Source organism: Myzus persicae, unplaced genomic scaffold, assembly GCF_001856785.1.
Source record: "Myzus persicae strain clone G006 unplaced genomic scaffold, MPER_G0061.0, whole genome shotgun sequence".
Taxonomy (NCBI): Eukaryota; Metazoa; Arthropoda; class Insecta; order Hemiptera; family Aphididae; genus Myzus; species Myzus persicae.
The window spans coordinates 536,008-551,005 of NW_019100658.1; the positions used below are offsets into that span (position 1 = coordinate 536,008).

The window sequence follows — 14,998 nt, forward strand, 5'->3', positions numbered from 1 at the left end:
CTTATGTTGATATATTATATACGTAATATTACCATCGTAAATCGTATGATCATTATGCCCTAATTAGCATAGGCGCAAATTGACTAAATTTTTTGGGGGGGACTCAAGCTCCCCTCCCCATAATAAAATGTTGGTAAGTGATTCAAGTATTGAATTTATTATTATTTTTTCTATTGATTTTAATTTAAAAAGAAATACATGTATGTATGTTTGTATATTTTAATTATTATTAATAAATGTATATATTTTTGTTTGCTACAGATTCCGATAATGGGTTTCTTTGACAAGAAAGTTTTCCATTTTGTTAATATAACCCAACATTTCTTCAACATTTTCTACAGAGAGAGTAGGTACTTTTCGTATTTTTGATAGGTGTTGCAAATCACCAGTCGATACTGGATTAATACTCGACTATACCACTTCAACGAGTAACATTCCTATTTTTATTTTTTATCATCTCACATCTCAAATTTTTCGTAATCTGCTGAATAAAAGAGTGTCTATCCGATTAGATAGAGAAAACTCAAGTAACTTAAGAGGAGGTTTTTACATCGACAAGTGTAGGAAATGTTTAGGGACCTATGGAAAACAGTGTCTTAAGGGAGTTATACTTTAATTGTTGAATAATAAATTTTGTTCAATATAGATAATTATACATAGATTCAGAAAAATAATTATAATTACCTAAAACAAGTGTTAAACTTTTATTCTCATAATATATAAATGTAGAGTTTCATGCATAGATGATTGAAATTCATTCATTATATAAGGTGATCCATTTAAGTGTGTAGACTTATGATTTTAAAAAGTTGTATCTTTTTCTTAATATTGTTTTACTTAACAATAGTATTGAAATAATAACAATCTATACATGGTTATATGGTTTTTAAATTTTTTTAAAATTTTTTCGTGATGACTAAACGTAAACAGCACTTATCATAAATTCTATTTATAACAAACTGTTATTAATATTTTATTATAATTGAATAAAAAATGATAAAATGTGTTGGCACCAAATGCCTAAAATAAACGGGATGTACAAATTGTATTGATTAACAGAATCATTATATTATTCAACATACTGATAAACTACACTTTAATAAATATTATAATTATAATATAATATAATATACATTATGTATTCTGGAAATAGAAAACGTAAAAGAAATAACTACATAATTCTACATAACATATTAGAAATTATAATACATATTTAAATTAACCATAAGAACTAAGATCAACCATAAAATATATAAATGTATGATAACAAATTTGTGTCATTTCAATATAATACTTTTTTTTTCACAAAAATTACTTAATTTAATCAAATCTTTGCTTAAAAATGTTATTTCTTTCAAATCTTTATCTTCAATTAATTCTTCTGCAAAAAAAAAGAAAAATATAAATTTATTAATGTTCTAATAATATATTATGTTTATATTCTTTGCTCACACAAAGAAATAAAGAAATATGAGTAAATCAGATTAAACACTCAAACTACAAAGTACCATAGTCCATTTTAACATTTTAAAATACTATTTAACTAATTTAAAGTTTTATCTGTTTTTAAAATGTATCCTAAAATTAAAGCTACATGCTACGGTACCCGCCGTTTTTCCCAAAATAAAATTTGTTTAAAAATTTAAAAATTTTGTTATAACTAGGAGCTATGAAAACTAGGTATGTATACTAGCTATTGCTATACATTCTAGTTTATCAATAATCATTTTTTACGTGTGATAAAGGGACACATGTACAATCATATAGTATTTTATCAAAAAGTAAGAGCTCTACCAAAAAGAAAATGGCGGGATTATCAAAAGCAAATTATGGCTATTATTGCTGATTTTAATACATACCAGCCGTTAGAATTTTTGAGGGCAATCGCGCATAATATTGTTTTGTAAGTCATAAATATTATAATAATAATTCTGTTTTTACTTTTAAATGTATTTTTTTGTGTATTACAATTTATTGATTTAAAAAAACTAATGATAATACTACACAATTTATTACGTTATTATAAATTTTATCAATTAAATTTATTTTTTATAATATGCATTATAATTTAACGATTTTAAAATCGATTCGGGTAAAAGGTGTTCTGTAAAAAAGATTTGAGGTCTATGGACTTTCAGAAAAAATGCCATTCGGGAAAAGGTTCAATCTGTAATTTCGATTCGGGAAAAATACCAGTAACCACATGCTACAAATAGTTTGTATCAATAAAAAAAATTTAAAAACAAAAATAATACAAAATCTAAGATTACAAAAAATATTTAATGAGCTAAAATAAACCCACCATGTTAATGAATAATAACCTTAAGAGTTATGAGTCACAGTATTGGGTCAGAGCAGTTACTTATCACAAAAAGAAATTGGTATACCAAAATTATTATTTGCTTATCAATTAAACTTTAAAGTTTAAAGGGTGATTATCAGTGATTTTGCAGAAAGTGTGTAGAACAAATATGTTTGAAATAAGTATACAGAGTAATTCAGTAAGTGTCTTGCATTCAATATTTTCTTAATATGGTTCTTATACCTATGTATACTTCACTATCATTGAACGTATTATTTACAATATTTTTAAATTTAAGCAAACAAAAAAAAAACATTGACACATATATGAAATAAATTATAAATAAATTGAATTTATACTTACTAATTTCTAACATTGAATGAGGTGACATAACATTTTCTTTGTCTAGTGCTTGCAATGTCAGACTTTGAGTTCTCATAATTTTTCTTAACAAATCACAAATGGCATGTAACCTATTGAGTATGATAACTTGAGTTTGAACTTTAACAAATAAATCTACAATTTTACATTTTAGTAGTTCAATTGATGATTGCAAATTCTAAAAAAAATACATTAAACAAACATATTATTTCCTTTATAATACTTTTATACTAATTAACAAAAAAAATATTATTTGTTTAGGATGAAATAGTAGCTATAGTAGAATATATCAAGACTATTTGTAAATTAATAATATGTTTTTTAGTTACACGATTATTGGTGTAATTTTTATTTTAAGAAAAACAATCATAGGTAATCTAGAAAATTAATCTCTAAGAATTGTATGTGTTTAAAAAATATATTTTGTAGATACCTTAAATATTTTATGACATAAGAGTAGGAAAAAATGTCCAATGCTACACTATTAAGAGCGTATGTTCACACGAAGGACACAGAAGGTTACTGAATAAAGCAGAACATGTGAGGGTCACCAACATCATTAATTATAAATTGATATTATGTTAAGCCTTTATTTTCTGTAAAATGTAATGGTTAATTTTAAGATTATTTAATGCATTTTGTTTATGTTGAGCGTGGGACAAAGAGACAACAAATAGTGCAATTTTTCCTGTTAATATATATATTACTGTACAACCTAACTTAGTCTGAGAAATAATGGATAAATATATTAAAATACAGAGCTAAACAGGTGTTTGGTGGTTTTAGTGTACCTCACGTTAACGGGTGTATCGTCATAGGTGTACAAAGGTTTGTAAAAAAATTTGACTTAAAATAAACAACCAATCACAAATTGGACTTAGCACTTGGTATATTTTTTAATTTAGTTCAAACTATTCTCTAAAATTTTCTGATATGTCTACAAATGTTTGTTCAAACTAGTCAAGTCGAATTTGAGTTTAAAAGCTACAAACATACATTTGGTTTCACGATATAATTTCTTTAATCAAATCATCTTTTCGAGTAACCAATGGCAACCATTTGTAAACAAAAAAATGTTTGATTTCCATGGTTTATGTACAATTAATACTTGAGTGACTGTGTGAGCAACTCTTTAAAATGCAAATGTTGAAAAAGCCTTTTTTAATCCGCCATTACATTGTGGTACAAACGTACCATCAAAATGTCAAGTCTCTAGCTATCATAGTTTATGCTCTATGTAGATCAGTCAGGACTTGTTCAATTAAATATTATATAGATTCAACCAAACTCTTTAAAATATATTACAATTTAATCATTTTAATTTATAAGTGATCATATATTTACCTGGATTTGTGATGATATTTCATTTATGATAGATTCTAAATTTTCAGTCCATGTCACTTGATTAAATAATTCTTCATGATTATCATAAGTCTGATCACATATAAGTTGGTCTACATATTCTAATCCTAAAATGTTATTTATTAGGGTTGATTACACAATTGACTATCTAAAGACCTGATTAAACTAATAAAAAATCTATATGGTGTACAAGTTAACTTTTTTTTACCTTTATTCAATTTTTTCAACTGCTCTTCTGCAGTAAGCTGTACAACAATGTTCTTACATTTATTTTCAGTATTAACTGTTACAAATTGAGAGAGATAATCTAGAAAATAAATTGATATTAAATATGTCAATTAAATAATATTTTATTCATTACAGATATTAAATTATAAATCTAATTTTGAATTTATAATAATATAAAACAGTTATGTATAATATTTTAAACTCAATAAACAATTTATGACCAACAAATGATTGCTTATTCACAATTACATATTAGGTATCTAAAAATATAGTAATAAACCATTGTTTGTAAATTCCTAAAAATCTTCAAAAAATTGTATGATTATTCTTCTAAAATGAAAAAAATTTTTATTTTTGAAAAGGATCAATTTCTAAATATTTGCAAAAATACAAATTATACTAAAAAACAAGTAGCGAATTTCCAAGAAAACAAGTAAAATTAAACTTTATTTTAGTTTTACTGAATAAGTGATATAGTCCATTTAAATAGAACGCCACACGACAAAAAACAAATTGAATTATATATGACGAATTTCAAAACCTAACAATTTATTAAATAAATCCGAATATTCATAATTTGTTGTGATAATTTTTTTAAACTCACCATCTTCTAATATTGTTAGTGTATTGGGCACATCAGAAATATTTGGTATAGCCATTTCACGGATAGTTCAATTGCCAGTCATAAGACCGTCGACAAATAAATTTTTTAATAAAGTTTTTATTGTAAAAAATAACAAGAAACGATGTAATTTAACGAGTTCAAAGTAAAGCCTTCAAAATACGACGTGTCGACATGAGCAACTATTACAGCTCAAGACGCATAGATAAATACTGTCACAGCAGTTATCATTTATCAATGTTATTGCTTATCACTAGATACCAGATTCACATCACAGATAAAGTTAATTTTTTTAATTTTTAACTTTAAATTTTCATGTAATATCTGAGATTCAATCATAGAGTTGTACTAGTTGTAGTTGTAATAATATAGGTAATTGATCGTGTAATACTGTACTCGATTATAATGCTATCAAACTTTATAATAATTTTTATTCTTTATAATCGTAATACGCTTGGATCATATTATAAAATTAGTAATATAATATGATTTAAGCTCAATGGATTTTCCACAATTATAAATTTCTTGCAGACTAGAAAGTAGAAATAGTATAAGATATAACGGACTGTAAATATTTGAAAGATTGTGTATTGTTTGTTCATGGTTCGTACTTACATCAAATAATTTATGATAAATTGATAACATATAACAACTAATTCTGAGCGATGCAGTAAAGTTATTGATTTTAGGTACATAGTTTTTAAGATTCTGAGTGGAGCGATTAATGCATTAATTGTACAATGATGTGTGTTCATTTATTTTCTCATATTTTTTTGTGTCACGTTTTTGGACTGTAAAGTGCTTCAATTGCAATAGCATCTTTTCTCATAGGAAAGTGAATTCAGTTGGTACTGGGGGGTCAAAAGTAAAATTGAAGTGAAATTCCAGATTGCTGGAAAAATAATCGAAAATTTAAGGAAAACAGGAATTTTTACGGAAATCCGGTATTAGAGAAAATGGTTTTGGTTTAATCTAACTCTAAAAAAAATATTGTAGATACCTACATAACATTTTACCTGAATGTTTACACCGCAAATTTTTGACTATTATTGTTTTTTTTTTTAAAACTTATGTCTATAAACAAAATTTCCCCCCATTAAAAAATCTTGAAAATGTAATACAAGGTTCCTCGTAAGTAGTTGTTATTGGAAATTAAAAAAAAAGTGAGCGTAAATCCACAATATTTTTTATGAGCTCTTGAATTTAGAATTTTGACAATTTTAGAAAATTATTTTTAGTCAGAAATTTATAAAATATTTTCTTTTTATATCAAAGATTAAAAAATTTAATACAAGATTCCTTTCAAGTTTGTCTACCTTTATCGAAAATAATTTTCTACCGGAAAGCCAAATTAAATTGTTATGAGTGTTTGAAGTTGAAATGTTTATAACATTGAATATTCACTCCATTTCTCATATATTCTCATTTAGTGATTTTCTTACTTAGTTGTAGGTAATTCAAAAACAAATTACTACAGGTACTTGAAAAATGTCAAAATATTTTTGAGCTGTTAATGGACATTTAAATTCATAAATTTGTTTAGTTTTTTTTTCTATAATAATTGTCAATCAAATTGTATTTGTTGGGCCAAAAAGCATGATAATTTAGTGCAAGACTCTTGATACATTGTTACAACTTACAATATCAGTTGAAAAATATTAAAAATACATTTTTGTATATGTCATATACACATATTATATTTTTTATTTTATATGCATTTAAAGATCAAATTTTGACAATATTTATCGAATTGAAAATTGTAAATGATTTTGTAGTTAAAAATGTATACAATTTTTAATTTTTATAGCTAAGGATTGAAAATTTAAAACAAGTTTCCACTTCAGCAGATTTTTCCGTAACTAAAAAATCTAAAAAATATATGAATACAGTTACTTTGTACAAACATTTATCACTGATATAATAGAATATTATGATCTAAAGTCATGTACTTAAGTATTATCATGAACTTATATATATTATATTTATCTTAATTTATGGTATTATGCGCTAGTGCTTCACAATTCACATTATAGGGACCTACACAGATCGTGGGGATATAGGGCCATCCCTAGAATGCACAGATAGGTATCTTTACTAATTACTAGAAAGAGATATCTTTAGACTTTGGTTTATATAAATGATCATAAAATTAATGGACTAATGAACTATTGCAATCTTATACCCATATGGAAACGACAGACAAGACCACAAGTAGAGCACTATAACACAGAATAAAATATAGTGCCTTACCAAAAATCATTGGATAATAAGTAATAACTATTGTTAATTAGTTAATTTTATATTAATCTTATGTTATTTATTTTTATCAACATGTTTCATTTGATTTGTGATAATATAATCATTTTTAATATCATTTTCATTATCATCACAACAAATAGGTTATGGCGCATAAAAGAGCGGGAGTTTTACCGATAACTATACAAAAGATACGGATTAAACCAATTAGTTTTATTTATATTATGTATTCAAGAATGGTAAATTAATGTTCATTCGACATTCCGAGTTTTTGACTCATTAATGTTATCGGCTTTGAGAACAGTGTTTAAAATCCAATTATTATTGTCTGTGGAGAATCGTTCATTACAACTAGTTATTTTTAATTACTAGTATGATTATGTAGCAACTTCAAGAACATCTTTATTGATTGTTGCTACTTGTAGATGTTCAATAACATTACTACCAAAATATCGAATAACCGTATTTAATTTTGTTCATTGGTTCGTGGTTTTAATTAGTACATGATTCATTTTACACCAGTGGAACTATGGACACGATTGATATGCTCAATTATTTGGAGAAAAGAAAACTTGGCTATGCCGGTAAGTTTTATAGTTATGCTATGGACTGGCGTCCCGCTTTACCTTTTCATAATACAATTGATAGTACATTTCTATACAACCACACAATTGAAAGGGTAAGCCAGGTACAATGATAAATAAGTATCTGAGTAGAGCAGGTCTAAGTAATAAGGTAGGCTGATGATTATAGTGCTTAAACCATATGAAGAAAATTAAAAATAACAGGCATTAAGATTATGTGATATTGCTACAGTGACGTTTCCAAAATAACAAGTCATTGGGTTTATGATTAAATTAAATAAACTATAGAATATAATATGTAATACTGCAGTTATAATAATACTTATGACACTACGCAGTAGATAATCAAAAATACCGTAGCACCAGGACGTGCACTCATGTCAAAGTGTGGGAGGTACGCATTTCCAAAATGATTACCGATGGATTTTACATCCGTAGGAACGATACTCGTATCCATAGTTTTGTTAATGTTCAATATGTTGGTTTGTATTTCTTCATGTTTTTCTGACTATTAAGCAATTTATAAAGGTATCTTTCTCAAGGACAGTCTTTGTTAAATTTATAGGTAGTTAATATAGATTTAAATGAGTACCTCAAATACTAAAAAACACAATGATAAAATCCTATTGTAAAATCAACAACTCCCTTCTCCCTTGGACTCTTACTGACATATAAATATAGTTGCTTTTTAATTCAATTAATTTTATTATTTATTTACTTAAAGGATTTCAAAGCAAATTGAGTGACATGCTTATTGAACAAATGGGTTATATACCTGAAACAAATGATAACACACACAATACAGATACTAATGTTGGGAATACTTTTGCTTGTAAGTTCAGTAGGAATAAAAACAATTTACACATAGTTGGTGTTTCAACTGAACACGGAGAAATAATTGTTCAAAATACTGTAGGTCATTACAATGACCAAAACAAACAGTTTAAGAGAAGTAAGTTTTGGAATCTAAATTTAAAATTATTTTAATTTTAATCCTGTAGTGATTTTTTGGAACAAATAAAAGTAAATTATATTAATTTTTCAATTTTTTTTTTACACTATTTTAAAGCATTGGATCTGAAAGTCTGAAAATTATTGTTATGTATTTTAATCAGCTGAGAAATATAGCTACTAATTAAAAATGATAGAAACATTTTAATAAGGCTACCACAATTGTTTCTTATTTTTTGTCATAACATCCAATGGAAATAAGAATGAACACTTTCAGATTTATACATTTAAAAAAAAAAAATTAAAAATAAGCATAGATACTAAACCACATTGATGCCCATTTAGTCTATATTAGTTGTACCGATAAAAACGTTATACCTACTAATTATTATATGTATAATATTATTATAATGTCTACAATTATACAATTGTATTTAATATAATTCTTTTAAAAATAGATGCTATACATGACAATGCTATTTTTAACTTTGCATGGGCTGAGCCACAAATGAAATTAATAACGGCCTGTGGAGATCAATCCTCAAAATTATGTAATTTAAGCCCCTCAGGGGTACTCGATGACGAAAGAGAATTTATTCATAATTCTTCTGTTAAAAGTGTAATGTTTTGCCCTGGATCTTCAGGTATGTATAATGAAAAAAATTAATTGTTTTGGCATTACTAGCCTCTAGCCTAGATACATTTTTAATGTTATGGGTTTTTTTAATGTATATAATATAATACAGTTTTTGATACTCCTCTGCAGAATATAGTTCAGTGACTAAATATTTAGCTTAAATATTTTTAAACCAATGCTATTAATTCTATACAAAAATAGTTAAGATTAAGTCAGTTTTATAGCATAGATAGAGGTACTAACTAACTCTTACTTTAATAGTTTTATTATTTGTCTCTAAATGGTTTATGTTTCAATATTTTCCCACAAGTTTAATGAAAAAAATGGGAAATTTCAAAAATTTATTGTCTCATAAAGTACTTAGGTACCATTTTTATTCCTTTTTCAATTAATGGAAGGTGATGAGTTTTTAAATATTTTACTATCCAAAAAACAATACTGCGAGTTACGGAGGTAAAAATCTAAGTAAAAACTCGTGGGTCACTTACAATTTGACCCGACTTGGTAATATATTATGGCCGAAAATATTTGAAGACCCCACACTCTGCACAATGAAATATGAAAAATAATAAATATTATGTCTTATTGAAAAATGGTCTGTTAACTTTTTTAGGGCTGATTAAAATCCTAAAACTCAGTAGGCCAATTCATTGTCTACTAGGCCCTGAAAATATACCCTACTTGAGTTTAAAACAACTTAATGAAAGTAATAAATTAATAATAAAATTGTAAATTTTAATTTATTGATGTTATCTGTAGATGTATTTTGTGGTGGATGTCAAGATGGTTCAATAAAAGTTTGGGATGCACGTTTAAATAATTCTCAAAGAGTTTTGGAGTTTGAGCATAATATACCTAATACACACGGTAAATATAGTTAATAGTTACACTGTTAATTGTATTAAATGTTATTTAACAAAAATCTGATGACTATTACTTTTATCACATTATCTTAATTGTTTACTAATACAATGACTATAAAAAGTCAAAAAGTTAATTTTATTATAATTTTATTATACTAACCAAATGTCAAAAGTATTAAATAATTTTTTTTCCTCTACTATATTTTAGGTATTTATAGATCAATGTTAAGAAAAAAGCAATCAAAAAAAATGTTTGGAATATCTACTGTGATATTTAAAAATGATCAAACGGTTATATCTTGTTCTTCCATGGATCAGTTAGTATTATTTATTATATTTTATTGAATTAACAAGTATGAATATAAAGTAAATACGATAGATATATATATGAGAGCATATACTAGAAAAGGGTTACCTGGTTAATATGTTCTTATTATTGAGTGGTAGTGATAGCATCAAGTAACCAAACTTAGTAACTGTCAATTATGACATCACCAACCGACCATTTTTTTTATGTTGCGGATATAGAGGGTACGCTCTCCAGTAATGGTATTCTTATCCATCTCATTGGTTATGTATAATTTACTCAACCCAATATTTTTTTTATTTTTTTTAGTGATATCAAATTATGGGATTTACGTAGAAGTTACCGCCAAGTAAATGGTAGTACAGAACCTCTGCCAGTCATGAAGTATTTTAATAAAGTTAAAGTTTCATCACTCTGTAATGGTTATACAGATATAATAACAAATCCCCAATCTACCTTAATGTATGCGAGTTGCATAAATAACGTTATTTACTGTTATTCACTGGATTCTACAGAAACACGTATTTTATTTTTATTCTTTATTTTATTTAATATTAGTGCTTATAGGTTATTAATAATATTATATGTGGATTTGTTTTATGTGTCTGACATACATAAAAACTAAGTTAGCATTAATTGTTGAGCTTAACATTATAAGATATACAATCCTTTTATACACTAAAAACATATGTATGCTCTTATTGGAAGGCATATTTTGTAGTATAATTGTTTGTCCATTTTAAACTGTAAACTGAATTATATTTAATAGCTTACTATATTATTTTATATTTTATTTATGTTAATCGCTTTTAATTAAGAGGACATCAGCTCACCATTTTGTTTTCTCTCAATGACCCACCCACAATAAATCAAATTTTTGCTTAGCAGAAACAACCCTGTGTCGTTCCTTTCAATATTAGAATGAATTCACCTATTATTAAATTTTATACTAAGAACATTATAGTGTCCATATATTCGCTTTTTAACACTATTTTAATTTATATACCGTTTATAAGTATTTTTAAATTGTAATAATTTACACGCCCATAACTTACGTAAAAAATAAAATATCTTAAAATAGCCAATGAAGAGACACATGTGCTGTTCTTATTTTAATGTTGGATAATAATTGAATTCACTCTAATATTAAAATTTATAATACAGGATTGATTTTGCTAAACTCATAGGTTAAAGAAAGAAAACAAATAGTGTGCTGACATCCTCTTGAGTTAGAAATATTATTCCAGTATAGTATAATATATTTGTATCATCATATTTTTAGAGCCAATATGCGAATACTCTGGTCATTCACATGAAACTCCGTACTCCAAAATTAGTATTAGTCATGATGGCCGTTATCTGTTTACTGGTTGTATGCGAAATATGGGCATAATATGGTTGACAGATTTTCCATATAATAAAAATCCAATGTTTGAAATAAAACATAAGTATAATCAGATAAATTATCCAAATGAATTAAGTACTTCAGACTGGTGTGCAGATCCTACAAGTCTTAAAGTGAGCTTTGTTTTATTTATTTTGATATATTTTATTCATTGTTACTTAAAAATGTATTATTCAGGTTAAAACAATAATATCTATTTCGGTATGATTTTTACTTTGGTATGTGGTCTAATAAACTTTAACAATAATGAACATATATATTATGTAAAATTACCTAGTTTATTCTAGTTTGTTCATCGCAAAAAAATTTGCAGGTCAAGCCAGTATGGTCATGGCCTGATCTAATACTAACTGGAGAACATACTGTTTAATTATTTTGTAATTAGAATTTTTTTTTTTTATCATTTGGCCTGTTCTCATAGAATTTTTTAGTTTTGCATTTTATTTATGTGATAATAATGTATACTGTATATCTTATGAATACTTTTTAGCAGTTACAAGTTACTTATAAATACTGAATAAGTATGAATAACAATATTCTGAAACAAAATTGTATTATTTAAAATAGTTCTTTTTTATTATGTTACCTACCACGTTATTATGACAGTTGTCAGATACTGTTGAACTAATCAATCATCATTATATATTAGGACTTAGTCTTCATTTATTGATAAATACAATTAAGAAAACATGTAACAAAATTAAATAATTCACACTGTTAAATACAAGTAAACAATTTAAAACTTATACTAAATTGAATAAAGAAGATAACCTTATGATAGTTTCAATTTAAATTAAATGTTATTGTTGTAGACTCATATCAGTAATATTTATCTGAATATTGATATGTATTTATTTTTCAAGTTGGCAACAAGTAGTGATTCAATGCCAAAGTTATGGTCAATACTTACTCGTGAACAAAAAAAATCTGAAGAATATTCAATTTGCCGAACTGCATTGTATAAATCAAAATCTTCAACAAAAATATGTACTGTTCCAATCAAAATTGAAGCTGAACTCTTAGAAAAATATAAAAAAGAAACAAGTTCGTACCATTTTAAAACAAAAATAATTTCCTGTATAATTTAGTTACTTTATAAAAAGTGTACTGTTATATCCTTATGATGACCCTATTTGTGACTTACAACTATTGTTTCATCATCTGAATTTTAAGCCTCTAAAAATCATCCTAACTAGCATATAATCCTATATCCCTATATCCTATTCCCTGACTGTTTTCTTTTCTTTCCAAATTGAACAACTACCAATTGTAACTATAATTGCAAATCTTTAAGGATGTAATAGGAGGTAATAATTCCCTTTTTCTAACAATTGTATATGCTGTTTGTTACTCTCTAACACTTCTTTTTCGGCAGACTTTTCTAATTTGCAAACATAGTTTTCAATTTTTATTTTATTAACTATTTATAGGACAATTAAAGCATTTTCTATTAATATATAAATTTGTTCTTAATATTAGAAGAAGCCATAGAAAATTTGGATCTCCAAAATCAAAACTTTGTTCCAAATGCTGAAAATTTAAATGTGATTCCTAAAAAACCATGGGAAGTTTTATTTTGTTCAAAGACAACATCTCCATTGTCCACTCAGATGTCACCCGAGTCAGAAAAAACATCCACACATTCTGCGGTTGTGATTCCTAATCAGATCCCAGAAGTAGTTACACCTACTTCAAGTAAAAAACGAAAAAAAAGTATTGTATCCCCTAAAAGTTTAATCGACCAATACTTGGTGCCTAAGAGTAAACGTGAAAAATTGGATACTGTTCATGAAATATAATTGCTAATTAAGATAATTAAATTGAATAAATCCAAAGATTATTTTATATAGACTGATTATTTTTATGTAAAACAAATTTTTGTTTTTATTTTTATTACATTATTTCTGATCACAGTGTTTATATATTAATTATTTTTTGTATGAATAAGTTAAAAATATGTTATTTCTTAAGTTGCCATTTTCTTTATATTATATTCTATTCTAGAAATATTAAGTTAATGAAATACATTAGATGTTGTAAGCTTATTTTTGTATTATTTTAAGAAGGTTATTTGTCATGTGCATTGAATTGTTATGCTAGTGTGGACGAGAATTTGTTATAATATGGGAAGAATTCTGTGTAAATTTTTTAATTTGAAGGAGAGTTTTAATTTTTAAGACTGTCAAAAAACTAAAATTCAGAGCATTACGATATTCAGTTATAAAGATAACATATTTTATAAACTAAAATGTTGTATAAATTTTAAAAATAAACATTCATTGACTTTGTTAATAAAATTGGATTAGTATGATGTTTAAATAAATACAATTTGACTATGAAAAAAATACTTGGTAATAATGAATCATACTTTGCGATCAATAATTTATTTTGTTAAACTTTATTCCTATTATATTTTCAACACATTTTGTATTGTTATTATATTATTTATTGACAAATTAAATTGTTTAGTGAAATTCGTAAGTCTTACAATATGTACGATTAATTATTGGTTAATCATAGTTTTCTCCCAGCACTGATTATAACTCCATATGCATGTTATTATATTGTAATTTGTAAAGATTTATGATTGGAAATATAAGTAATGAAATAACCAACAAAAAGATGAATCTCTGTTCCAAACCTTTTGGAACATATTAGTTATATATTACTGATATAAGTATTTTCACAAGTAATTACGACAATTTAAGTTCAAGGAGTATTACCATATATAATTTGTTATTTATGTAAAAAAATAATTACCTGCAAATTGATCTTCATTTTTATTATACTTTATAAGTTTAAAGTGTATTCTTAAAATATATTCCCTACCTACATAAAATTTAAATTTAATCTCCTCAAAAATCGTGTTCTATAAACACAAGCTTTTATGATCTATATTACAAATCTACAATAATATTGTTCATTCATTGTACCTATAAAGCAGGCAAACCAACAAATCTTTAACAATATGTTTATAAAAAATGCAAATGAAAAGTATCATTTCAGTTTTCAACACATAGTTTATGCTAACAGTAAAAACCTAATTTTTTGAGTTTATATGTGTATTCATTTAGCCGTTCAAAAAGCACAGGTGTCCTGA

The 14,998-nt window shown here is 25.6% G+C and overlaps 2 protein-coding genes across 2 annotated transcripts; one reads left to right on the top strand and one right to left on the bottom strand.

Annotated features, from left to right (window-relative positions):
* Positions 1–1,068: 1,068 nt before the first annotated feature.
* LOC111039533 lies at positions 1,069–5,125 on the bottom strand. Its single transcript, XM_022323088.1, has 5 exons — positions 4,878–5,125; positions 4,254–4,352; positions 4,028–4,152; positions 2,666–2,861; positions 1,069–1,381 (listed from the first exon to the last, which is right to left on the bottom strand). Exons 1-5 carry the CDS (start codon positions 4,930–4,932, stop codon positions 1,278–1,280), a joined length of 579 nt encoding a protein of 192 aa, XP_022178780.1. The 5' UTR covers positions 4,933–5,125; the 3' UTR covers positions 1,069–1,277.
* Positions 5,126–6,815: 1,690 nt separating this feature from the next.
* Positions 6,816–13,798, top strand: LOC111039524 (denticleless protein homolog B). Its single transcript, XM_022323076.1, has 10 exons — positions 6,816–7,165; positions 7,295–7,735; positions 8,460–8,687; positions 9,145–9,330; positions 10,083–10,190; positions 10,395–10,503; positions 10,803–11,014; positions 11,776–12,011; positions 12,762–12,942; positions 13,378–13,798. Exons 2-10 carry the CDS (start codon positions 7,681–7,683, stop codon positions 13,695–13,697), a joined length of 1,635 nt encoding a protein of 544 aa, XP_022178768.1. The 5' UTR covers positions 6,816–7,165; positions 7,295–7,680; the 3' UTR covers positions 13,698–13,798.
* Positions 13,799–14,998: the final 1,200 nt, after the last annotated feature.

What these genes read in the sequence shown, in the direction of transcription:
- LOC111039524 (XM_022323076.1), top strand. Translation starts at nt 7,681, where the DNA reads ATGGACACGATTGATATGCTCAATTATTTGGAGAAAAGAAAACTTGGC. An exon ending in ACTGGATTCTACAGAAACAC is followed by an intron (nt 11,015 to 11,775) that starts GTATTTTATTTT and finishes TCATATTTTTAG; the next exon opens with AGCCAATATGCGAATACTCT. An exon ending in AAAATATAAAAAAGAAACAA is followed by an intron (nt 12,943 to 13,377) that starts GTTCGTACCATT and finishes TCTTAATATTAG; the next exon opens with AAGAAGCCATAGAAAATTTG.
- LOC111039533 (XM_022323088.1), bottom strand. Translation starts at nt 4,932, where the DNA reads ATGGCTATACCAAATATTTCTGATGTGCCCAATACACTAACAATATTA. An exon ending in AAATATCATCACAAATCCAG is followed by an intron (nt 2,862 to 4,027) that starts GTAAATATATGA and finishes TATTTTTTTTAG; the next exon opens with AATTTGCAATCATCAATTGA. An exon ending in TCATTCAATGTTAGAAATTA is followed by an intron (nt 1,382 to 2,665) that starts GTAAGTATAAAT and finishes TTTTTTTTGCAG; the next exon opens with AAGAATTAATTGAAGATAAA.